The sequence below is a fragment of the Arvicanthis niloticus genome, chromosome 12 (assembly GCF_011762505.2).
Source record: "Arvicanthis niloticus isolate mArvNil1 chromosome 12, mArvNil1.pat.X, whole genome shotgun sequence".
Taxonomy (NCBI): Eukaryota; Metazoa; Chordata; class Mammalia; order Rodentia; family Muridae; genus Arvicanthis; species Arvicanthis niloticus.
The window spans coordinates 7,543,998-7,568,615 of NC_047669.1; the positions used below are offsets into that span (position 1 = coordinate 7,543,998).

A 24,618-nucleotide genomic window follows, 5' to 3' on the forward strand; every position below is an offset into this window, starting at 1 on the left:
GCAGTGTCTGAGCAGTGTACGAGCAGGAAAGCACTAGTCTGCCCTACATCACCTAACATCCTGCAAAGACAAAGGCGAGTTCTCACTGAGGTTCTCTACTCAGCACCTGCTGCCACAACTACCCACAACTACCCACAACTACCCAGAACAAGGCCCAGAGGTAATCAGTGAGCATTCATCAAACTGAATCTGTGGCCAAACAAAAGACCCTCACAAAACTATTAAATGCTCTCCTTGCCAAGGACCTGCTACAGTTTTAGAAAACTTTCTCTATATAGATCACTGAATTAAATTATACATGATATAGCATACTCCCAGCAGGCTTACCAACTAGACTTTCTAAACACACAAGGAAAATTTAAAAATATGAAACCTATATAGAGCTGAATCTGGGACAGAAGATAAGGCTCTAAATATATTTAGTACAGTATATGAGTAAATACACTGTCTAAAATGACAATACCATCTGTGGACCACTTACTGGGATAAGAATATTACATATTATCAAACGCACCAACTGTAAGCAACCACTGTCATGTGTGCGTCCGAACATGCTATGGCGCACATGTGGAGGTCAGAGGACAACTTTGTGGGTTCTGGGAACTGAACTCAGGTGGTCAGGCTTGCAAAGCCAGTGATATTATCCACTGAACCATCCTGCTGGCCCGGTAAGTGACATTCAGAAAGCATTCTCTCTAGCTAAACAGTCCAGCTGTTCAGTATCTATTTTTTGCTCCTTGGATAATTCAGTATTTTAGCTTCTCTCCCTCTGATTTCCTCTCCAAGTTTACAAAGATAAGGCAACAATCTGAAAAGTGCAAAGCTTCCCAGAAGTCATAGCAGACCATAAAATTTAAATCTGTATCACAGTGTCTCTTAGGATATCTTTGGTGATCCCAGCAAGGCGGGAGGTCTATCAAAAGGCCTAACAAACCAGTTAGGCAACAGTTAGCTGCACTGCATGGGAAATTGTAAAAGTGAACCACTGAAGTAAGACAGGAGAGGAGGTCCCGGTAACATCCTGCATCAACCTCAAAATGAACTGTAGAGCAAGTAGGAAGCTAAGCGCACCCCCCCCCCCCCCGCCTACATCAGTCTCGGGACCCTAGGAGAAAAGGACACTGGCAGGAAGGAAGCATGACCTCTGGGACTGCCCCATGCTGAATTCTGTTTAGCCTGGAGCCCGAGAGATGAGACCTAAAGCTAGCACCTCTGGGGCTACACAGGAGGTGGATAAAAACACAAAGAACCAGAGAACCAGACTATCCTCATCAGCAAGCTGCTTAGCTCACCTGAGCCCCAGTGTTCTCCTCTCTAAGAGTGGGAAAGGATCATATTTGGACATATAACTCTAATAAAATGTCTAATGAGATGGTATCTAAAGTATATAATCCAGTAACCTAAGTGCTGAATCAGGACCCAAGATACCATGGATTATTTCCAAACACACACAGTATTTAACTCCCTTCCCTGACACCTTGTTCACTTGTATGTCAGAGCCTCACACTGCTTTAGTCGGTTTAAGGAGCGAAGCTGTGACCACCACTGGTATGCAACCTCTGCCGTCCTCCCCACTCCTCATCCTGCTCCCCCACAGGAGGAGTGGGCGAGCACAGCATAGAAGTGTGGTCATGGGAACCACAGGCAAACAGTCAAATGGAGCTCTTCTGGCTTCCATGTCATCATGTCTCCCTGGGTAGAAATGAGACACACAAACCCTTACCTCAACTGGGGGTGTCTCTCCCAGCAACAGGTTGTTAAAAATCGTAGCATAATCCCCATTTAAGTTCATCAGCTCTTCGTGGGTACCTCTCTCTGTGATACAGCCTTCCTTCATGAAGATCACCTCATCACAGTCAACCAGGTACTGGAGACAACGATGAGGAAACACAAAATTGCTGATATTCATGCAAATGCATCCAAACATCGCATCTTAACTCAGTGTGTCTCAGCCAGAGACGGTGTGGCTGCATCTTAACTCAGTGTGTCTCGGCCAGAGACGGTGTGGCTGCATCTTAACTCAGTGTGTCTCAGCCAGAGACGGTGTAGCTCCATCTTAACTCAGTGTGTCTCGGCCAGAGACGGTGTGGCTGCATCTTAACTCAGTGTGTCTCAGCCAGAGACGGTGTAGCTCCATCTTAACTCAGTGTGTCTCAGCCAGAGACTGACAACATGAGGATATTTTAGGTATAATGGACCAAGACCTGAATGCATACAGTAGACCACCCCCCACCAAACAACAGATCCGCAGTCTACAGTCTCAAGACTGAGAGCCTTTGCTTTAGTTTACTGTGCCCTATGACACAGGTCAGATAGTATTTCTTATGTCTTCTGATGTTAAGATTTGGTCTTTTGCTATCTATTGTAATGCTTAGTGAGAGCCCCCAAGACCTGGTTGTCCCAGAGATAATAGAGTCCACACACAGACCCTGCCCCAAGTTATTTCTGATTGGTGAATAAAGATGCCAACAGCCAATAGCTGGGCAGACGAGACATAGGTGGGGCTTAGGGTTCCTGGGTTTGAGGGAGAACAACAGGAGGAAGAAGGTAGAAGAGAAGAGAGAAGTCAGTGTGGGGTAGGTGAGTCATGAAAACGCCATCCTGAGAGCTGGCCAATCGGAGATAAGAGCAGCCCAGATATAAGTATAACTCGGGGTTGTCAATAGGAATTAGATTCTAGGGTATATCTGCCCATCTCTTGTGCTGATTAAGGCTTACTGTAAATAGAAGGGTTGAGTGTGTCTTTTATCCAGGAACCAGATGCTCAAAGGCAGGGTAGGAACCCCATGACAGGATTAGATAATCCCTATGACCTTCTGATGGTGGGGATACACAAGCTTCCCAGTGCATTTTAAATCCTGGCTGAGTATGGTAGCACAGGCTACCCATACTCAGGAAGAAGAGGTGGACGAGCCAGCCTAGTCTACAGAGCAAGAGCCACCGTCAGGGAGTGTCTCAAATTAACTAATTAATTCAAATCCTTTCAGTGCATGCAGAAGTATATAGAACTTACAAAAATGGAAAGCTGGAGCCCCCAAACTGAGGCCGACAGCTTGGACAGCAATAATCTCAAATGAATTTCTACAATATCTGCCTGTCATAAGTGACAGGGAAGATGTATAAGCTGTGCTTGTTGTTCTCACCTACAGATGCACCTCGGTGCTCTCTACTCTAACTCACTTGCAAACTCTACTTCTACCTGCTCTGCTCAGCCCCTTCATCTGTAGATCTACCGCAGAACCAGTGTGTTCCAGACCCCTGATTCAGATGGCACCTGAAGGACTGCTACACTGGCCATTTGCTGAGGAAATAGCAACAGTTAACTCTAGGAGCCTCTGGCCCAAGCCCACCTCTTTACCCACTCCACATGAGCAGCCGAGGAGAGAAGGTACACACCTGTAACTGGTGTGTAACAAACAAAACCGTCTTAGACTTGAGGCGCTTCCGGATAGCACTGTTGAAGATATGGTTGCCCACATGGGCATCTAAGGCACTGAGGGGGTCATCCAGGATGTAGATGCTTCTATCACTATACAAGGCTCGAGCAAGGCTGATTCTCTGGCGCTGTCCACCACTCAGGTTGGCTCCTCGCTCTCCAATCTATGAATCCAAAAGGAAAACCTCTATCTTAAATCCAGAATAGCGCTTAACAGGCACCCCAGTCATCTTCCCTCTCCCTTTACAAAGCCTACACAACCTACAAGGGTGAACCTTCTAGGGGCTGAGGAAGTCACTGTACAACTATCAAAGTGCCCATCAGACGTCCATAAGGCTTTGACACTGTTCCAAGTCACTCTCTTCTACAGAAAGAATGCCCCAAAATAAAAAGCACCAAATGCACCAAAACAAAAAGCACCCTTGCCTAAAACTCTTGAAGAACCCTGAAAGAATCTAAACACTGACAAACAGCCACAGGTGCCCCGAGATTTAAAACAACGTGTAAATTATGAACCCTCACGGCATCATGCTTTTTCTACACGGTGCCTGCATCATCTCTTCTGGGACTCTCCTCCACCCTCTTCTACCTCTACCCACAAAAGAGGTCCCTTCTTATTCTGTGTCAGTTTATCTGGGTCTCCTGTTCCCTTAACTAAAAGCTTCTTACACATACAAACTATTGTCCTGCTCCTTTATAGGCCGAATACTGGGCAACTGCGGAACATGTCACCAGCTCGCACACCTGACAAAAGCTACTATCTGACAAGTGAATCAACTGTCAAATGCTACCTGGTTTTCTGTGCGAGGATGTCAGCCAGCTTGTTTAGTATGTATATACCTAAATACTAATGTGTTTCATATGTCAGGCAAATGTTTTTAAAATGTTATCTTTAAAATAAAAAGAAATAAATAAAACAAAACAAAAACGAAAAAATGCTATTGATCAGAGGTTCTCAAACTCAGTATGTATCAGAATTACCTACAGAGGTTATTATAACAGATTGCTCACGTGTATACCCTAACAATGCATTTCTAACAAGTTTCCAAGTGGTACTGATGCCACTGATCTGGAGACCAAGAGTTGAGAACATAGGAACTAAATAAACCATTACCAAATCTGATTTGAAGGTTCAACTGAAGTCAGCTAAACAGAAGTGCCAGACCCAGAGACCACAGGGCAGGTCACAGGAGAGAAACACCAAGAAAGCACACAGCCAGTCCTGAGACAGTGCTCCAGAGACTGCTCAGGACAGAGAAGAAGAGAGTATCCTAAGGCTCTTTCTATCTAGTGGAAGGCAGTGGAACCTGGGAAAAAGCTCAACATGTACTTGTTTGACTTGCAGTTTAAAAAATTCTTTCCACCACCCCTACCTCTCAGGGAAGAGTCTCACAATATAGCCTTGGAACCTGATATGTACACCAGGATGCTTCTGCCTGCCTCTGCTTCCCAAGCTCTATAATTAGAGGCATGCACCACTATGCTCTGCTAAGAAAATATTTAAGCACACCAAAAACAAAACAAAACTATCTGGAACACAAATAGAACATACTTAAGATTTGCATGACATATGAAACACATTAGTATTTAGGTATATAAATACTAAACAAGCTGAGCTGACATCCTTGCACAGATCAACAAATGTTTTACTACCATAATGGCTCAGTGAAAACAGAGCTAGCCCCCTGTGTGGTTCTGAGGAGGGGCTCTCCTAGAAAGGGATTCAGGCATGTCCTTGCAAAGCCTTCCAAAGCCTTCCCTGCTAACTGTGCTACAGTGGCCTGTCAAGGGCAGAAGGCTTGTACCTCAGTCAGGTCGCTGTTGGGGAGAATGGCCAAGTCAGGCCGCAGGCAGCAGCTGTTCAGCACTGAGTTGTATCTAAAGGACACAAAGTCACAGACAATTAGGCACTTTGTTAGGAAAAAAAAAAAAAAAAAAGGCCAACTGATGGGCTGCCTTCTCTCGCACATAGCCAAAGGAAAGATGACAGAAACCAAACATATCTTACCTCTCTTCATCAAATTCCTTCCCAAAGAGAATGTTGTCTCTCAGAGTGGCATTGAGAATCCAGGCCTGTTGTGCCACATAAGCAAAGGTCCCGCTGACGGCAATGCTGCCCTCCAAAAGCGTCATCTAGGGAGAGAGACATCCTCCAGTGGTGTAAATCAAAACAACACCCTAAACCACACACAGCACACACACTGTCAATGGAGACTAATGGCGTCTAAACCTTTGGCTGTTTCTAGGACTTAACTCCAGATCACACATTTGTTCTAAAGGCAGCTACAGCAACAAAGAATATCAGTGTTATACTTATTTACTGACTGCACACACACCCTGCACTCAGCAACCCATAGCTGTTTCATACTGTGAATTAGTCTTATTATAAAAGTATAACTCTGATGGCTGATCTATGTTATCAACTTGACTATATCTGAAATAACTAAAACCCCATCCACCTGAGCATATCTGTATCTGTTAGGGATCTTCTTGATCAGATCATTTGCTATAGAAGGACCCGCCCCAAAGTGGGCCACACTCTGGTGGCAGTCCACATGCACGGAATTACTTCTCACCCACTTGCCCTCACTCTTGCCACAGGTTTACCACCCTTTTGCTGAGGCTGTCTTTCAGTTATTAGAACCTACTCCTCTAGGACTCTAACACAGACAGAAAAGAACTGGGACATTCCACCTCCTGGACTAAACAACTACCAGGTTCATGGCCTTTCTGTTGGGGGAACAATCTAGTGAGATCATGTACACTGTAAGCTTCTCTAATAAATCCTGTGAGTAGCCGGGCGGTGGTGGCGCACACCTTTAATCCCAGCACTTGGGAGGCAGTGGCAGGCGGATTTCTGAGTTTGAGGACAGCCTGGTCTACACAGTGAGTTCCAGGACAGCCAGGGCTACACAGAGAAACCCTGTCTCGGAAAACCAGAAAAAAAAAAAAAAATCCTGTGAGTGTGTGCGTGTGTAAAATGTCATTGGCACACATACCTGATAAATGTCACTATGTGAACAAATGACATCATCAATGGTCAAATGGCACCTGTCTTCCTGCTGTAAGGATATTTATTTATTCTATCAGTTCTATTTGTCTAGGGAACCAAAACTAGAACAGATTGTGGTGCCATGAATGATTCTAGAGAAACAGATAAATATAAATATAAGGATATTTATCTTATAAGGATGAATTTTAAGTACCTGGAGTAGCCTTTCTGGTTTGTCAACATCTATAGTTATGGAAGCCTCTCTAGGAAGCATAGAAAGCACTAAAGATCTATGGAGTGACCTCTTAGAAGAAGAATTTATCAAGATGGATACATCTGATTTTCCTGATTCCCCCACTGTAAGGAGCAAGGGATTTAGTGACCCGATATATAAAACTCTTGATAATTTGTGGAAAAATTAGGAAAATAATGGTGCTGGTTGGTTGCTTCTGGCATATCTGAGTAAACTGGCAAAAAAGAAAAGGAGGAGCTCGTGAAAAAAATTAACCAAACTGTAGCATCCTGGGATACAGGGCAAAGAAAAAGAATGAATTCAGTCAAACAATGGACCGGCTGGAGAGCAAACAGTCTAAAGCAGCAGTTTTGAACCTGCGACCCCATTAGAGTCTGAGTATCAGATATGCATATTAGATATTTACATTACAATTCGTAACAGTAGCAAAACTACAGTCATGAAGTAGCAACAAAATAATTTTACAGTTGGAGGTCACACAACATGAGGAACTATATTATAGGGTCACAGCATTAGGAAGGTTGAGAAGTACTGGCCTAAAGATTTCTAAGTGTGCCCCAGAAGGAGAATCTGTTCTCAAGTAGCCACAGGATTATAAAAAAGTAAATCGCAACCCTTATTCTACTTTTTCTGAATTGTAACAGAACTCCAAGCCTCAGTCTTGGAGGCTCTCCATGGTTAAAGGTAAGGAGTACGATCCTGTAGTTTTGGATGGAGGTGTGTGGAGGGACCCTACCGAGGCTGAGGACTTTGAACTCTCAGTTTCTGAAGGATTTGCCTCACCTGAAACAGTCTCTTCAGCCTCAGCAGAGGACACATCCCATCTCTACCTCCAGCAATACTGTCCTTTTCACCTCTGCCTGAGGGACTTAACTCTACACCGTCTAAGGAATGCCCAGTGACATTCCCTGAAGGGCATGCCGGGGGTGAAGAGGAGAGAGGAAATGGGGTCCATGAGGAGGCACCTTACACTACTAAAGAACTTAATGAATTTGTTAATTCATTCAAGCAGAAATCTGGAAATATGTGTGGAAATAGATTTTTAAAGTAATGGGATAAAGGTGAAAGAAACATAAAACTGGATCAAGTTGAGTTTTTCAATGTGGAATGACTGACAGAAATTCTAGGTTTCATGTGGAAGTTTTAAAGGGTGCCATGTTAAGACCTAGGTAGCCGCTGCCTTTCCAACATTACTGCAGCCATTTTGTTTTATGCCTGTAGCCAGCCATCTTACACTGTTACAAAGGACCTTTCTCATGCCCAAGTTAACCATTAACTGCATAGCCTGTTAAGTTTTTGTTTTGGTGTTCTTAACCACATATCCTGTTACAGTCTTTGCTTTGGTGTTCTTGGAAACTCCCCAGATGCTCGCCTTCCTTTATAGCTAGTCACAATAAAGGTCACTTAGAACTGCTTTGTAGAGTTAACTACAGTAAGCTTGAACCTGAACCAACTTCTGCAACTGTCCAGCAGCACTTCCAGCATCTCTGTATGACTTTTTAAGGTTGTGGTTTTTGCCTTTATAAGTTGCCCCTAGGACCCTGCAGTCAGGGTTGCAGTCTTAGCTCCCAAGTCTCCCTGTCTGAGGATACGGAGATCGATGTCTGAGTGGTTTGTAGGGTGATTCCTAGACCCCAACAGACAAAAATTCCTTCAATTGGTTAGATGAAGGATTTGTCATAAGATGACCTGCTGAAGATACTTTACACCCAACCATTGGACTGGAGTCAGGGACCCTACAGAGGAATTAGGGGAAGGATCGAAGGAGCTGAAGAGGCCGACCCCATAGGAAGACCAGCAGTCTCAACTAACCTGGCCCCTGGGAGCTCCCAGAGACTAAACCACCAACCAGGCAGCATACATGGGCTGGTTGGAGCCTCCCTCCCCCCCTCACCCCATACATAGCAGAGAACTGCCTAGTCTGGCCTCAGTGGAAGAAGATATGCCTAATCCTGGAGAGACTTGAAGCCCAGGGAAGGTAGGGGGAGCACCCTCTCTGAGGCAAGGGGGAGGAGGAATGGGATGAGAAACTGTGGGAGGGGAGACTTGGAGGGGGCAACAGATGGAATATAAATAAATAAAATAATTAATTTAAAAAAGAAAAGAAAAAGATGGCCTGGGGAAGAAGAGCTAGAAATGCCTGATATCCCTTCACTTGGTATTGATGAAGGGATCTGAAGGCTTGGGAAACTGCAACACTAGACTGGATAGGCTGTGCAAAACCCATCCTCCACACCCTTCACGAAGGCTGTGAGATGCAAAATATTAAGGGAGGTATTAAGTCCAAAGTGTCCCCCCAAAGGCAGTGCTGGTGACAGTGTCCAAAACAGGACTTTGGATAAACAAAGCACCGTCTCTTAAACTCAGAGAAAACTTCCTTAATCTGTCCTTAAAGGTCCACTACTTCAGGGAAGGGCATCTGGTTAGCTAGCAGTCAGGTCATTCTCAACAGCCTGTAGCAGCTCAAAGCCTCCCACTCTGCTGACTGTCATATAAAATCTGCTTTTCTGACATTTTTGCTCTTCTTTCTGCCCTCTCCTCCTCACCCAAGATAGCCTTGGCAGTTTGATCCCCCCAAAGACTTTTCTTTCTACCCATGAAGGCGTCCACTTCACTGGGTTCTCTGTGCCCCTGCTTGGGGAGGCACCTGCGCATTTGAAGACCTCTGGCAACACTGTTTTCTTTGTGGCAGACTGGAGATGCTGCAGTTCAACTGGATGAAATTAATACAATGGGCTTACCAGGCCAGGAGTAACACGGGCCACATGGCCACATAGAATCGCCAGGGGAAAATGATGTGCATTGTAGCCTGACCTGTGACGAGCAGCACAGGGAAAGAGGACTTTTAGGGTGGGATGAGTCACAGGGACCTTAAGTTACCATGCTTCCAAGAAAGAAATAATTGTTGGGGCAAGCTTTTTGTACATTGTGTGAAGGTCCTCTTTGTAGTATTCAACTGTTGATTGCTGTACCAGCACAAAGCCTAGTACTGGCCAGACACTGATACTGTTATTCTTATGGTTCGTCACCTGCCTCAGTAAACACAAAACTACCTCACTGAATGAGGTTAGCTTAATGAAGAGCTAACAGCCACAATGGCCAGTAGCTAGGCAGGAAAGAGAAGGCAGGACTTCCAAGCTGAGAGTCTTTGGGAAAAGAAGCAGAAGCAGGAGACACAGAGGTGGCTGGACTTCCCAGGACTGAGAAAGGTCAAAAACCACATGTGGGTAGTGAGCTCTGATAATAGGATTAAGGTAGAGGAGCCAGCTGGGAGGCAGCCTGAGCTAAGGCCTAAGCAATAATAAAAACTAATGAGTCTCTCTGTCATTATTTATACTGCTGGTGGGTCCAGAAAGTCTCACCATAGATAATAAATCTATGGTTTTGTTTCATCTGTATAAGCAGAAAAATTCTCAGCCAAATCCTACATTGGATAGTAGAATAGGAAATCTCAGTCCATGAACTAATTTCCAGACTTGAGCCAGTTTGCAGACCCAGAACCCTGTGAATAAAGAACATCCAGGTGCCCTTGAGGAAGGACCTCGATAAAATATCTAAAAGTTTTGCTGTTAGCCTTTCTCCTACCCTTCCTCAGAAGATCTTATGGCCTTTTACAAAGCAAATTGTACACAGGGGAAAAGAAATGATCAGACGTTCCCAGGTGAACTCAATACCCGTTCTGACTGACACTGACTCTCAAAGACCACAAGAAGCACTGTGGCCAAGCAGTTAAAGTGGGGCTTTGGAGATCAGGGACTGATGGAGTCACAGTAGGGCTCATGGATCCCCAAACTCATCCTATAGTTATTTCTTGGTCCCAGAATGTGTAATTGGGATAGATACAATTAAAAGCTGGCAGAATCCACACACTTTTCCATGACCTGTGGGGTGAGAGCTGTTTTGGATGGAAAGGCCAAACAGAACATACTGGAGTCACTTCTGCCAGGGATATAGTGAACTAAAGCCAATACTGTATCCCTGAAGAAATGACAGAAATAAGTGCCACTGTAAGAGCGTCAACAATGGAGGTTCCCAGCCTTCTTTTAACACTCTGATCTGGCCTATGCAGAAGACAGCTAGATTATAAAGAATGACTGCTGACTTACTGAAAATTTAATCAAGTAGTGACTCTGCTGCTGCTGTACCAGATGTGTCTTTACTTGGCCAGACTAACACATCTCCCGCTACTTGGTAAGTAACTATTGATCTAGCAAATGTCCTTTTCTCTGTACCTGTCTTCTGGACAACCAGAAGCAATATGCTTTTGTTAGCAAAGCCAACAATATACCTTCACAGTTTTACCTTAAGGATATATTAACTCTCCAGCCCAGCTGCAAAACTTAGTTGGAAGGGACACTGAGGATCAGTCTCTTCTACAAATATCACATCGGTCCACTACACTGATGGCATTAAGTTGATTGGACCAAGTGAGCAGGAGGAGCAAACACCTTGGGTTTGTTGGCAGCACATATGTGCTTCAGAGGATAGGAAATAAATACAACAAAAACAGAAGGGCCTTCTACCCCAGTGAAACTTCTAGTTCAGGTGGTGTGGAGCATGCAGAGCTATCCTTTCCTAGATGAAGGGTAAGCTATTGCACCTGGCTCCTCCTACCAGCAAAAAAGCAGCACAATCCTTAGTGGGTGTGGTGTTCTGCATGAGAATGCCTCCCACCCCAGGTTCACATGTGTGAATACTTGGTTCCCAGTTAGTGGAACTATTTGGGAAGACTTAGGAGGTGTGGCCTTGTTGGAGGTGGTGTGTCACTGGAGGCACAACATTCCTGGTTAGCTCTTTGGTGAGGTTTGTTCTACCGATTGTAATGCTAAATTCTAGATCTAAAGCTCTAAGCCTATGAGTGAATTCTCATGTCTACAAGCTTTTGTTATACAAATCTTGTTCCTTGATTTAAAACTATTAGTTAAATAAAATTGGCTACAGACAATGACTGGAGGGGTTAGAGGTAGCTAGGTTTTTGTTTTGTTTTGTTTTGTTTTTGTTTTTGGAGACAGGGTTTCTCTGTGTAGCCCTGGCTGTCCTGGAACTCACTCTGTACACCAGGCTGGCCTTCAACTCAGAAATCCACCTGCCTCTGCCTCCCAAGTGCTGGGATTAAAGGCATGCGCCACCACTGCCCGGCAGCTCTCTCTGCCTTATGTTTGTGGATCAGGACATAGAACTCCCAGCTACTGCTCTACCACCATGCCTGCCCATCTGAGCCATGTTCCTGACATGATAGTCATAGATTCAGACTGAAACTGTAAGCCCCAATAAACTGTTTCCTCCATGAGCTGCCTTGGTCATGGTGTCTCTTCACAGCAACAGAAAAGCAACTAGGACAGTGGGTCTATGTGGATTCTGGAGACAGCACATTCCTCACTTGGGTGTGTTACTCAGACCCATTTACCAAGGGACTCGGGAAGCTGCTAGCTGAGTGGAGCCTGGAACAGGAGAAGACTCTTCAACAGGTCCAGGCTGCCGTGCAGGCTGCTCTACCACTTGGGACCATATGATCCAGCAGACCTGATAATACTTGAGGTGTCAGTGGCAGACAGAGATGCTGTCTGGAGCCTTTGGAGACCCTTGTAGGTAAATCACATAGGAGCCCCTTGGTATTTTGGAGCAAAGCTCTACCATCATTTGTAGACAACTGTTCTCCCTTGGAGAGACCTGTCTTGGCCTGCTATGGGGCTTAGTAGAAAATGAACATTTGACAATGGGCCATGACTTTACCATGCAACTGAGCTGTCGATCATGAGCTGGGTGTTACCTGGCCCAACAAGTCATGAAGTAGGGTGTGCACAACAGCCATCCATTATCAGATGGGAGTGGTGATATGTGACTGGGTCTGAGCAGATCCTGAGGGCACAACCAAGCTACACAAAGAAGTTGCCCACATACCAATGGTTTCTACTCCCATTACAATGCCTTCTGCTCACAAGCATGCATCTGTAGCCTCATGGGGTATGCCCCATGATTGACTAAGAAACAGAAGCCTAGGGCCTGTTTTACTGATGGCTCAGCATGTTATGCAGGTACCACTCAAAAGTTGACAGCTGCAGCATTACAACCCCTTTCTGCAACAACCCTGAAAGAAACTGAGGGAAATATTCACAGTGGGCAGAACCTCGGGCAATATATACAGTATATATATTGCCTGGAAGAAGAAATGGCCAGCAGTGTAATTTATTATTTATGAGCTGGATGGTCAAGGACTTGGGAAGAACATGATTTAAAATGTTAGGAAAACATTTGGAGAAGTACATGGACAGATCTTGTGTCTCATGTAAATGCTAACCAAAACTTGACTTCAGCAGAGTTCACTAATCAAGTGATAGGATGATCTATCCTGACAACAGTCAGCCTTTCCTAGCCATCCCTTTCACTGCCTCTTGGGTCTGTGAACAAAGTGGCCATAGTAGCAGTGATGGATACCATGTGTGGTGGTTTGAATGAAAGTCGCCCCCCTAAGCTAATATGTTTGAATACTTAGTCCCCAGTTAATGAAACTGTTGGGGAAGGATTAGGTGTGTCACTGGGAGTGGACAGGCCCAGTGTCTCTGCCTCACTACCTGTCTCCCTATCAGGATGAAGCTCTCAGTACCACCCCTGCCTGTCTGCAGCTGTGCTTCCTGACATGATGAATATGGACTGACTCTCTGAAACTGTAAGCCAGCCTCCAATTAAATGATTTCTTTTGTAAGAGTTGCCTCTGTCATGGTGTCTCTTTACAACAACGGAACAGTAACTTAGACAGAAGTTGGTGGGTACTAGGGTATTGCTGTGATAGGCCTAGCCGTGCTGCTTGAGAAATATGGTGGACTTTGGCTTAAGAAAGTGATTGGAGGTTGTAAGCGGGTTTAATGGTCCGTGTGAGCATGGAAGACAGTGGTGCAGAGAGCAATGCAGACAATGCGGACGCCCAGGGCAAAGGCTGCAGTTAGGGGACTAACTGTTGCAGTTGGAGACCATTCTTGTGATATTTGGCAAAGTGGCTAGATTTGTTTTGGTTTGTTTTTTGCCATTGTTGTAAAAATCTGCCAGAGGATAATAGAAGAGTTTTGAACTCACATCACTGGCAGAAAAAATTTCAAGACAACTTAGTACTGACCATGTCACGTGATTATTAGTGACCACTTATGCAGATCTACAGTGAAAAGAGAAGAGCAAGCAGGGTAAAGAAAAATACAAAATGTACAGGAGCAGAAGAGGAGCACCAGGACTTGCTGGAACCAAGTCCTACGCTAAAGGAAATGGGAAGTTTAAAGGAAAGCCTAGAGCTCAATGGAATAAAGGGACGGGTGACCTCAGAGCAAGACCCGCCCAGCCAACCCTGCAATTTATAAAAAGGTAGGCTGAGGCAGCAAAAGAAACCATCGGTGATGGGAAGCTTATGTAAATGTAATTCACAAAGGGGTCCAGATACCATTGCAAAGAAGCAAAGACCTTGGCAGGTTCTGATTTTAGAGTCAAGGAAGACACAGCTGTAAAGAGGTTCTGCAGTCTTTCCCTGTTAAGGAAGCCCACTGAGGCCAGCTATGAGTCAGAGAAGGCTCTGCATGAGGCCCAGAGGGGTCACTGTGTCATTGTGGAGGTGAAACATGAATTCTGTTGGAGATCCAAAGATGTTGAAGATGCCAGCACCATGGAGTGTCTGCCAAGGAGAGCTGCAGCAGGTATGGAAACAGCCCAGGAGTCAGAAGTGTGTTGCAGTCAGCAAAGCTGGAAGGGAAGAGCCATCTAATAAATGCTTTAACATCAGAGAGTGTACAGGACAGTTTTATGTCAACTGGATATAAGGTAAAGTCATCTGAGAGAAGGAAACCTTAAGACTGGGCTGCAGGTAAGACTGTTGGGCATTTTCTTACTTACTAATTGATGGGGGAGGCCCAGCCCATGGTGGGTGGGGTCCTGGGTTTTATAAGAAAGCCAACTGAGCATGCCATGGGAAGCAAGCCAGTTAGCAGCACTCTTCTATGGCCTCTGCGTCAGCTTCTGCCTCTAGGCTGTTGTTCTGCCTGAGTTCCTCTTCTGACTTCCTGTGGTGATGAACAGTGCTATGGAAGAATGAGCTGAATAAACCCTTTCTTCCCCAAGTTTCTTTAGTCATGGTGTTTCGTCACAGCAATAGAAACCCTAACTAAGGAAAACCGTAGAGTTGTGGTATTGAGAGTTGGCCGTTTTCAGAATTAGTTTGGTCTGGTACTTCCTCACCATGGCTGTCTTCATCAGTTTTGGAATGGTAATATATGTTCTGTGCCATTCTATGTTAGAAGCATGTGATCTGCTTTTCGTTTGTAATTTTACATGGGATTACAGTTAAGGGATTGCTTAGAGTCTCAGAAGAGACCTTGGACTTTCGTATATTCTTGAGACTATAAAAGATTATGTGTACTTTTTGATTTTGGACTAAATGCATTTTGTATGGTGATATGGCTACTAGCTTATGGTGGCCAACAAGTGGAATGTGGTGGTTTGAATGAAAATGGCTCCCATAGGCTCTTGTTTGAATGCTTGGTCCTTAGCTGATACTACTATTTGGGAAGGATTATGATGTGTGGCCTTCTTGGAGGAGGTATCTCTCCTCCAATTAAATATTTTCTATTATAAGAGTTGTTATCTTGATCATGGTATCTCTTCACAGCAACAGAACAGTAACTAAGACACTATGCATGAGTAACATGGACTTCCACTCACCAAGGCTGACCTGCCTACAGCTGTATATAAGTAACAGATTTGCCAGCAACACTGACCCCCCCCCAATATGTATGACACCATTCTCTGGGATGACCAGCCAGTGACCTGGTAGAAGGTTAACTACACTGGACCTTTTCCTGTGAAGAAAGGGTAACGTTTTGTCATTACCAGAACAGAAGTTTATTCTGGTTATAGATTTGCCTTTCCTACCTATAATCTCTGCCAAAACCACTACCCATGGATCCTACCCATAATGCTCTGCCAAAACTACTACCCATGGATAACACAAATGCCCACCTATCATCACGGTATTCCATACAGCATTGCTTTGACCAAGGAACTTACTTCACACCCAGAAAAGTGGAACAGTAGGCACAGATTCATGGAATCCACTGGTTTTACCATGTTCCCCACCATTCTGAAGCATCTAACCTGACAGAACAACTGAATGGCCTTTTAAAGACACAGTACCAGTTAGGCTGCAATAGGCTAGAGAACTGGGTCAGGGTTCTCTAGAAGTAGGCATATGAGTTAAGTCAGCCTCTAATATATGGCATGATTTTCCTACAGGCAGGAGTCACAGGACCAGGAATCAGGGGCTGAAAAGAGAATGGTTCTCCTTATTAGCATCCCTGGTGACCTACTGGGTAAATTTCTAACTGTTTCTGAGACCTTTGGTTTCTAGCCACCTTCTGGTGGCCTGGAAGTTTTGGTTCCAGAGGATGAAGTGCTCCTGCCATGAGCCACAACAAACATTCCACTGAACTGGAAGCTCAGACTTCTTCCTGGCCACTGTGGGCTTCTGATGTTCTCAAGCCAACAGGGAGAGAAAGAAGTGTCAGTGTTATAAGGCAACAGGCCAAGAAAGAAACAACAGTGTTAAGAGGGGTGACTGATCCAGATCACCAAGAGGAAATTGGATTGCTTCTCCACGACTGATGTACGAAAGATTATCTGAAGTGCAGGGGATCTTTTAGGGCATCTCCTGTTACCATATCCCGTGTTTAAAATCAATGGAAAACTACAACCCAATCCAGAAAGAATGAGAAAGGGCCCAAGCCCTTTAGGAAGGGAGGTAGGTCACTCCTCCAGAGCCAAAACCTACTGAGATGCTTGCTGAGGGTGAAGAAAAGACTGAATGGGTAGTACAGAGAGGTAGTTATAAATGCCAGTTAAGTTCGTGGTTCTCAACCTTCCTACCGCTGCGACCCTTTAGCAGAGTTCCTCGTGTTGTAGGGACCCCAACCAGAAAACTGTTTTCTTTGCCACTTCCTAGTTGTAATTTTGGTAACATTAATGTAAATATCCGATATGCAGGATAGTTTTAAGTGACCCCCGTGAAAGGGTTGTTTGATTACCTCCAAGAGCATGTGATCAGCTGCTAAAACTTAGACTGTAATTGACATGAGTGTTTCTATTCTGTTTTGTTAAGAATATATTTGTACATGAATACATCTAAATTAATTGATATTTGTGTTCTTTATTTCTTCATCATGTAATGTAACACTGAGTTAGTATCAACAGTTATCACACTTGTTATAAGACAGTAAAAGACCAAGATTCCTCAAAGAAATCGCCATCTACTATAAAATATGTAGTTTGAGGTTATACATGAGATAGTTATATCATGTTATGCAAAATTATAACCTAGTTATTGTTTTTCTGTGGAAAATAAGCATAACATAAGATGTAAGTGTGTGTCAAGTTGACAAGAGGTGAGCTTGCAATGGGTGATCTTAGCTGTCAGCTTGACTACATCTGGAATCAACTAAACCCCAAGTACCTGGCACACTTGCTGGGGATTTTCTTGACTGAATCATTTGAGGTGAAAGACTCTAAACCTAGATCATTGGAGGGCTGGAGACCTACTTACTCTACCTCATAGTGTGTATGTGGGGGGGGGGGGGGGGGCTGGAGACCCATCTCGATCTGGCCACACTTTCTGATTGGTAGCCCACATAAAAGGACAAGAAATAAGGAAACGCGTACTTTTTCCATGCTTGCCCTCACTTTTGTGGGCAAGTTAATTTATACTCCTGCTGGTATGAGAACCTACTTTGGAATTCCAATGTAGAGTGAAGATCACTGAGACATCCAGCCTGGTGGACTGAATAACTGCTGGGTTCTTGACACTTCTATTAGGGCGATAGCCATTGCTAAACTAGCCAAAAGGAACACAGCCTATAAGCCATTCTAATAAATCCCACATATAGAAAATCATATAACATAAACATACATATGTGCATATATGTGTGTGTGTGTTTGTTATATAATACATATATCATGAATGAATATATGTACACATTCATTCTATCAGTTCTGTTCCTCCAGAGAACCCTGACTAATAATACAGCAAGAAGGCCTCTTTTCCAAGTTCCCTGGGGAAAGTGCCATAAAAGTTGACTTCCAGTAACACCTGGATGTCCAAGAGTCTGAGAACCCCACAGTCCAGCCTCACCCCAGGCCCGGGGACCCCTGATCCAGCTCTGGCTTTCCCACATCTCAGACTGCACTTTCCTACCCCTGGAGCGGTGTCTTGGAGCTTCCCTACAGCCCAGCACCAGCCTGGTAGAGGCCCAAGAGGCCATGGCCAGCTGCGGGGCAGACGAGGACCAACACTCCTCTCCCGACTCTTCAGCAACTGGGCTTGTTGTTCCTGAAATGTTTGCTAAGCCAAACCCAAGAAAGAACCAGAGAACAGCAAGGTCATAACAAATGTCTTACCTGGCCTAAAATGGCTGAAATGAGGGAGGTTTTTCCACTTCCCACACTGCCGCAGATTCCAACCAGTTTGCCCTAGACAAAGCACACAGAGAGAGGAAGGATATCAAGACACTACCAGCCACTCATCCTAAGAACCTGTAATTCGTCCATCAGTACAAGGACACAGAAGCCCTCTGGAAAGACTGTCACACACATAGTATACCACAACTTTTAGGAAGTCTTAGCCTCTTACCAACTTTGCAAGTAGTGCAAGATTTTATTTCTTTAATTGTTTTTTGCAAGGCAGAATTCTTTAAAATTATTTAATTGTGGTTTTTATTTATTTTAGTAAGAACTACATGTAGTATTATAGCCATTAAAATAAATTTCATTCCTTTTTTTAATTATTATTTTGTTTGGTTAGTTTTTCAAGACAAGGTTTCTCTGTGTAGCCTAGGCTGTCCTGGAACTCACTGTGTAGAACAGGCTGGCCTCGACTCAGAGATCCACCTGCCTAATATATGTATGAGTGTTTTACTTTTCACATACCCCTTGTGTGCCTAGTGCCTGCAAAGGCCAGGAGAGGAAAGGCCCTGGAACTGGAGCTCGTTGTGAGATACCTATGGATGCTATGCTTTGAATCCAGGTCCCCTGGAAGATAATAAGCCAATGCTATTAACCACTGGGCCATTGCTATAACCAACCGTTGACTTTAAGGAGAACTACTTGTTTGGCAGTCCTGTGTGATAGTAATCAAGTCCCCAAGAGAAGGAGGGAGTGGTGCAGAAGGATCACAGACTGCAGGCAGGCAGAACGCACCAGAGTTCAAGCTCTGTCACATCTGCTAACCATGTGTCCCGGTATTCCAAACCAACCCTGTGTCTGTTCCCTCACTGGGATCTGAGCTCGGAAGGAAGGGTGAGCTCCTCACTGAATCAGGTATCACATTACCAAATGGAAGAGTAAATTTCAGTTGAGTATGAGAAGCCATTATCTAAAAGAGCTGACTAGTGATATGGTGGGACAGCCTCAGTAATCAGTAATCGTCATCAAGGAAGCTTGCTGCTAAGAGTGAAATAAAAACCGACAATGGCCTGTGAGTGATAAACTACACTGACAGTTTCAGGTGACCACCAAGGACTGTTCTGCTTATGGCTGCTAAGAGCAGGATGCTCTCTGCCATTTATTTAGTCTACCTTTGAATCTGCCCAAGGTCCCCCAGTGAGTGGCTGACACTGCTGTACGCTGCATCGGTGCCTCCTTCTAGCTCTGCAGATGAGCATTTCCCATCAACCCTGTCTCCATCAGTCTCCCATCCTTCTCCTGTGCTGGAGCAGGAGGAGCAGACCCTTAGTCCTCTCCTCCTTTCCTTCATTGTCTCTCTGCACACTCTTCTGAGCCTAGAGGGTCATTACGTATTCACAGGCACTTCTGAAAATCCTGTCACCCTTTGTCCTCTCAGGGTGAAGGCAGAGTTGTGGGAGGCTCCAGTCCACTGCTCTGCATCTTCATGGCCTGCCGTCATCCCCCACACTCATCCTGGTGTGACCAGTCCACTGCTCTGCATCTTCACGGCCTGCCGTCATCCCCCACACTCATCCTGGTGTGACCAGCACACTGCTCTGCATCTTCATGGCCTGCCGTCATCCCCCACACTCATCCTGGTGTGACCAGTACACTGTTCTGCATCTTCACGGCCTGCCGTCATCCCCCACACTCATCCTGGTGTAACCAGTCCACTGCTCTGCATCTTCACGGCCTGCCGTCATCCCCCACACTCATCCTGGTGTAACCAGCACACTCCAGATGGAAAGCCTCTGCTCTCTACTTCTGCTCCTTAGCTATGACCCTCTCCCTGAGACAGTCTCATGACTCACTCTCTCAGATCTCTGCTCAAATACTACCCTCTCTCCCTGCTCTCTCCCCCTCTCTCCTCCTCTCTCCCTGCTCTCTCTCCCCCTCTCTCCCCACTCTCTCCCTCCTCTCTCCCCCTCTCTCCCCACTCTCTCCCCCCTCTCCCCACTCTCTCTGCCCCCCCCCCACACACACACGGTACTATTGTTTATCTGCCATGCTCACTCTATCACTCTTTTAGTTAGGGTATCACTATGTATCCAGGTTGGCTTCAAATTCATAGTGATGTACCTCAGCATGCCCCAAACCAAGACTACGAACATGTACTACCAAGCCTGACTAAAACGTCCTTCAAATGGGGTCTTTTCCTTAGAAAACATGTTAAAAAATGCTAGCACAACAGTCCCTGTCCTGGCTCCGTTACCATCCTTTGCATTGTCCTTATCACAAGCTGTCACAATATGCTTCAGTTGCTTGTTCTTTGTGTCTGTCCACTAGGGATGTAAACGCCAGAAAGGGGCTTTGACTATGTAGGCTCTGCTGCTGTGTTTGTTCTCAAACTTTCAATAGGATTTGGTGTAAAGCTGGCACTTTAAAAGGAAGGAAGGAAGGAAGGAAGGGAGGGAGGGAGGGAGGGAGGGAGGGAAGAGAAGAGAAGAGAAGAGAAGAGAAGAGAAGAGAAGAGAAGAGAAGAGAAGAGAAGAGAAGAGAAGAGAAGAGAAGGGCTACTGAATGTCCATCTGGCCCCAGGTGATATGGTCCTCTAAGCACAGGGCTACTTCCCAGTCATAGTTTGAATCCTAAGTCTCTGACCTGAAATCTGTGTTCTAAGTGGCTCTCTAAGAGTCCATGTCTATACTACCTGAGCTATTATAGCATATACCCAAATTGCCCTTCACTTATATTTAAATCTTTTATTACAATGTATTTGTTAAGAGCAACCCTAAGAAGACTGGAGAGATGGTTCACTGGCTAAGAGCACTTGCTGCCTTTTCAAAGGACCCTACATCAGGCAGCTCACAACCCATTATAACTCTGGCTGCAGAGACTCTGATGCTGTCTTCTGCCCTCCACTAGCTCCTGCACTCATATGCACACACCTACAATCAGATATGTAAAATAAATTTAAGAAAAAGAAAAGGCAGCACTGAGAATACCTTTTATATGCCAAATTCGCTGTGATGCACAACGTGGTGTTAACAAGGAACCTACACAGTTACAGCAATGGATTTAATTAGAACAGCCATCACAGCCAGAAGCCAGCACAGGGCAGGATCTTGGAAGGTCCACCTGAATGCTTTTCACCTCCTTATTAGTAAAGGGAGCATCTCATGAGATAAGTTATTAGTTCTGTTGCTCACTTTGGAACTCAGAGCCCAATCTGCTCTCGATTCAAAACTGCTCACAGCCAGAATAGTCTGCTTAAAGCAAGGGTCCTGCCAGGGTCAGGTGGGGGTGACACAGAAGTCAGTGCTGAAGCAGGCAGATAGGGAATGGGAAGGTGGCTCACCTCTTCAATTTCTAAATCAATGTTGTACAGTGTCCTCTGCAGGCGCAGGCTCCCTGTGTGGATCTGCTTGCCTTCTTCCTCTTCTGGACTGGGCCGCTCATCACTGTCCAGAAGGAGGTGTCCTTTCTGCTCTGCCAGCACCGCCTGGTGCTCAGTGTGTTGCAGCTGCCTCGACTTCTCTTTCTTGCCCCTGGTAGCCCTCTTGTCTTTTTTCATTTTGGGGGTCAGCTTGGGCGAGTTCTGTATACTGGAGTGGGAGGAGTCCCATGCCAAGGTGGCATTTTTCATCTCTATCTTGATGTGAGGACTGGCCGGTTTGTTCTTTATCATGTGAACCTCTTCCATTAGAAACAAACTCTGATAGGAGTTGTGAGAGAGGTGCAAAGATGAGACACTGGATCAAGACCAGGGAGACAAGCTTATGGCGTACACTCACGTAGCAAAACACATCAGGCTATACAGTGGAAGGAAGCTGAAGAGCAAAAGGTAGCTCATTAGTGTAGCCTCACCTCAGGACTGACAAGGGGTCTCAGGGCCTCGTCCACTGACCCAACCCTCTATGCTAGGTTACACACTAAGGTACCCTGCTTTTCCTGCAAGTCTAATCTGAACAAAGGGACATTTAATAACTGATAGGGATACAGTGCCCCGCATACAGTAATTTGTAGGTTCCAGAGTAACAGTTAACAAAACCCAAGAGGGATACTGACCCTTTCCAGACATCACCATGCCAGGAACCTTCCAAACTACTTCTGTAGAGCTAATGCCTGCATACTGCCCTCACTCATGGCCTGGCACCTCTTGAGAGACTTAGACTGGCACCAGCTTAACTGCTGGGTTTGGAAAACACCTGAGCTAAGGGCCTTTGGACAAGAGGTACCTCCCCAGGAACTGTTCCACCTCTCTCCACTCATTTCCAGAGTCCTACTGAGTTGTTTCAAAGGGCAGGAAAATGTAATGTCAAATGCAGAAGAGTCTCCAAAGTTAGATCTAAAATTCTGATCTTCTAGTTATACTTGAACCCCTCTTAAGCCAGGAAATCTTTATGGAGCACAGATTTTAAGAATGCTTTTTAAAAATTAATTTAAAACATTAGAAAATTTTTAGAGAGAAGATGGCTTGCAGGATGAGGACTCTCCTCAATTATTAACTACCCCAACTGGCTCAAAGTTCCCAAGTACCACTGAACAGACTATATAACTTCTCCCTTTCTCCTGGATCCTAGCATCTGATTTTAAGAAGAATTAAGAAAGGGTCTTACTGAACTGAACAAGGACAACAATAGACAAGCTAACATGGATCAGGGTAGGGGAGCCCACAAGGCCTCAACCCTGCAGGAATGCTAAGAGCAAGAGAAACAGTCCTCCCCCGGGAAGAGCCCTCCCCACCTCCACTGGTTATCTAATATCAAATGGTCAGCTCTGAAAACATACACGGAAGTAACATACAGACTCAGCAGTTGTATTTATGTATTTAGGAACATATATATACATGCACATACATACAGATAGATAATACATATATGTATAGAACATCAATTAGCGAGAAAAAGAGGCCATATGTTTGAAAGAGAGCAAGGAAGGGTATATGTGAGGGTTTAGAGAAAGGGAAGGGATGGAGGAAATTATGTAATTATAAAAATAAAAGAAAATTAAAATAAATAAATCCTAAGAGATAAAAAGAAAGGTTCTCATGTAACCCTAGGCACCCGAGAATGACTGCGAGCCCTGAGCCCTGACCCTCCTGTTGCCCCTTGGAGAGCTGGGGTCACAGTCGCTGTTCCTGTTAAGTCCCATGTGTCCTAAAGCTTAGGTGAAGCTCCTGTGGGATTCGTACAGTCAGAGCCTTCTGAGAGACTGGGCTGGAATATCGTGAACTATCCTGATCCCCTTCACGGAGCAAACCCACATATAGATAGAATGTCCACCATTCCCCTCCCTAAAGATCTGTTAAAAGGATGGAGACTATGTAGGCCCCTATAAACTATTCAGAAAGATAGTGGTGCCTATTGGAGAACACAGCCTCTCTGCTCTTCCTTCCTGCTTCCCACAGCCCTGACACGTGGAGACAGACAAGGGCCTCATAACACCAGAATGCAGATCAACTGAGATGTGCACCTGCCAGGACAGTGGTGTCTCAAAAGCATAGGAGGCACAGACCTCACCTTCCACTAGGATGCTGCCCACTAACAATGCTTCCTAGCCCCACAATGAGGGGTATACCAGTAACCTCAGCACCAAGGAGGCCGAGACAGGAGAACTGTGTGTTAGCAGCCAGTCTGTCTCAAAAACAAACACCTTCCAAAGAGGAAAAACAGCTCGCTTTCACTCAGAGAGCTGCCAGACATAACACAACATACTGTTAAACTAGGATTCCAATTTTAAAAAAAAAATTTAAATCATTTTCCAGTATAAATATGCCTATGCTACCAGCTAACACTGTACTCATTTAAAAGGAGACAATTCAAAAACAAAAAGGTCCCAAAACTACTTTTTCTTCCTTAGTTCTTTATCTAAAACTCAACGAAATCCACCCACTCACTACCAAGGATACAGAAACCAACAGGGAGTGCTTTGGTCAGAACTTTCACTTTCTTCCATGACTGGGTTCTGTGGCTTCAGTGAGACAAAGCTCTGACTGTCATTACATCACTCTTATGTGATCCTGGCACTGGTCCTTTGAGCAGCCAGCAGGAGGAGGAATACAAGGGAAAGGGGGACATTCTGGAGGAATAGTTCTCTTGGCCCAATGCAAGTCACAAGATTAACTGTAAAGGGAGACAGCTGAGATAAATCCCAGCAAACTACTCTCTCCTTTCCAGGGCGGCCCACTGTGCTTCCTCAGCCTCTAAGGTAGTGAGTGACATCCTTCCAGCCCTGGGGCTTCAGCTCTTCATGCCAAGGACGACCTTCACTTCACTGGCCTAGGAAGACCAGCAGGAGTGAAGTCTCGCCGATGAATTCCAGCCCACACAGCTCTTCTCCTTTTTAGGAATTGAGTGTTAACCACTTTCAAATACGTATCTACTTCCCTCCACCCGCCCACGTCACTTGATTGTGTCACACGATTGTGTTATTCTGAAGGTACAAAGAACACAAAAAGGTCTGATCAACTAACCACGCAAGGAAAGGGGCTGATACTTACTTAACTGTACTTCTCAACATGATCTAGTT

General features: G+C 45.0%; 1 protein-coding gene across 6 annotated transcripts in view; it reads right to left on the reverse strand.

Moving 5' to 3' along the window:
• The window catches only part of Abcc5 (ATP binding cassette subfamily C member 5), a 122,987-nt gene that overhangs the window by 67,596 nt on the left and 30,773 nt on the right, over positions 1-24,618 (reverse strand). For 4 of the 6 annotated variants that reach the window (XR_013113464.1, XM_034515745.2, XM_034515746.2 and 1 more), the window contains exons 11-16: positions 21,446-21,802; positions 18,103-18,174; positions 5,445-5,569; positions 5,242-5,314; positions 3,397-3,600; positions 1,724-1,867 (exon numbers count right to left, since the gene is read on the reverse strand). Coding sequence is in view for 5 of the 6 variants with exons in the window: in XM_034515745.2 (XP_034371636.1) it covers positions 1,724-1,867; positions 3,397-3,600; positions 5,242-5,314; positions 5,445-5,569; positions 18,103-18,174; positions 21,446-21,802 (975 nt within the window). In the remaining variant the exon portion in view is untranslated. Of the gene's footprint in view, positions 1-1,723; positions 1,868-3,396; positions 3,601-5,241; positions 5,315-5,444; positions 5,570-18,102; positions 18,175-21,445; positions 21,918-24,589; positions 24,608-24,618 lie in introns of those variants that run through there. The other 2 variants (XM_076942676.1, XM_034515747.2) reach the window with 2 other exon arrangements.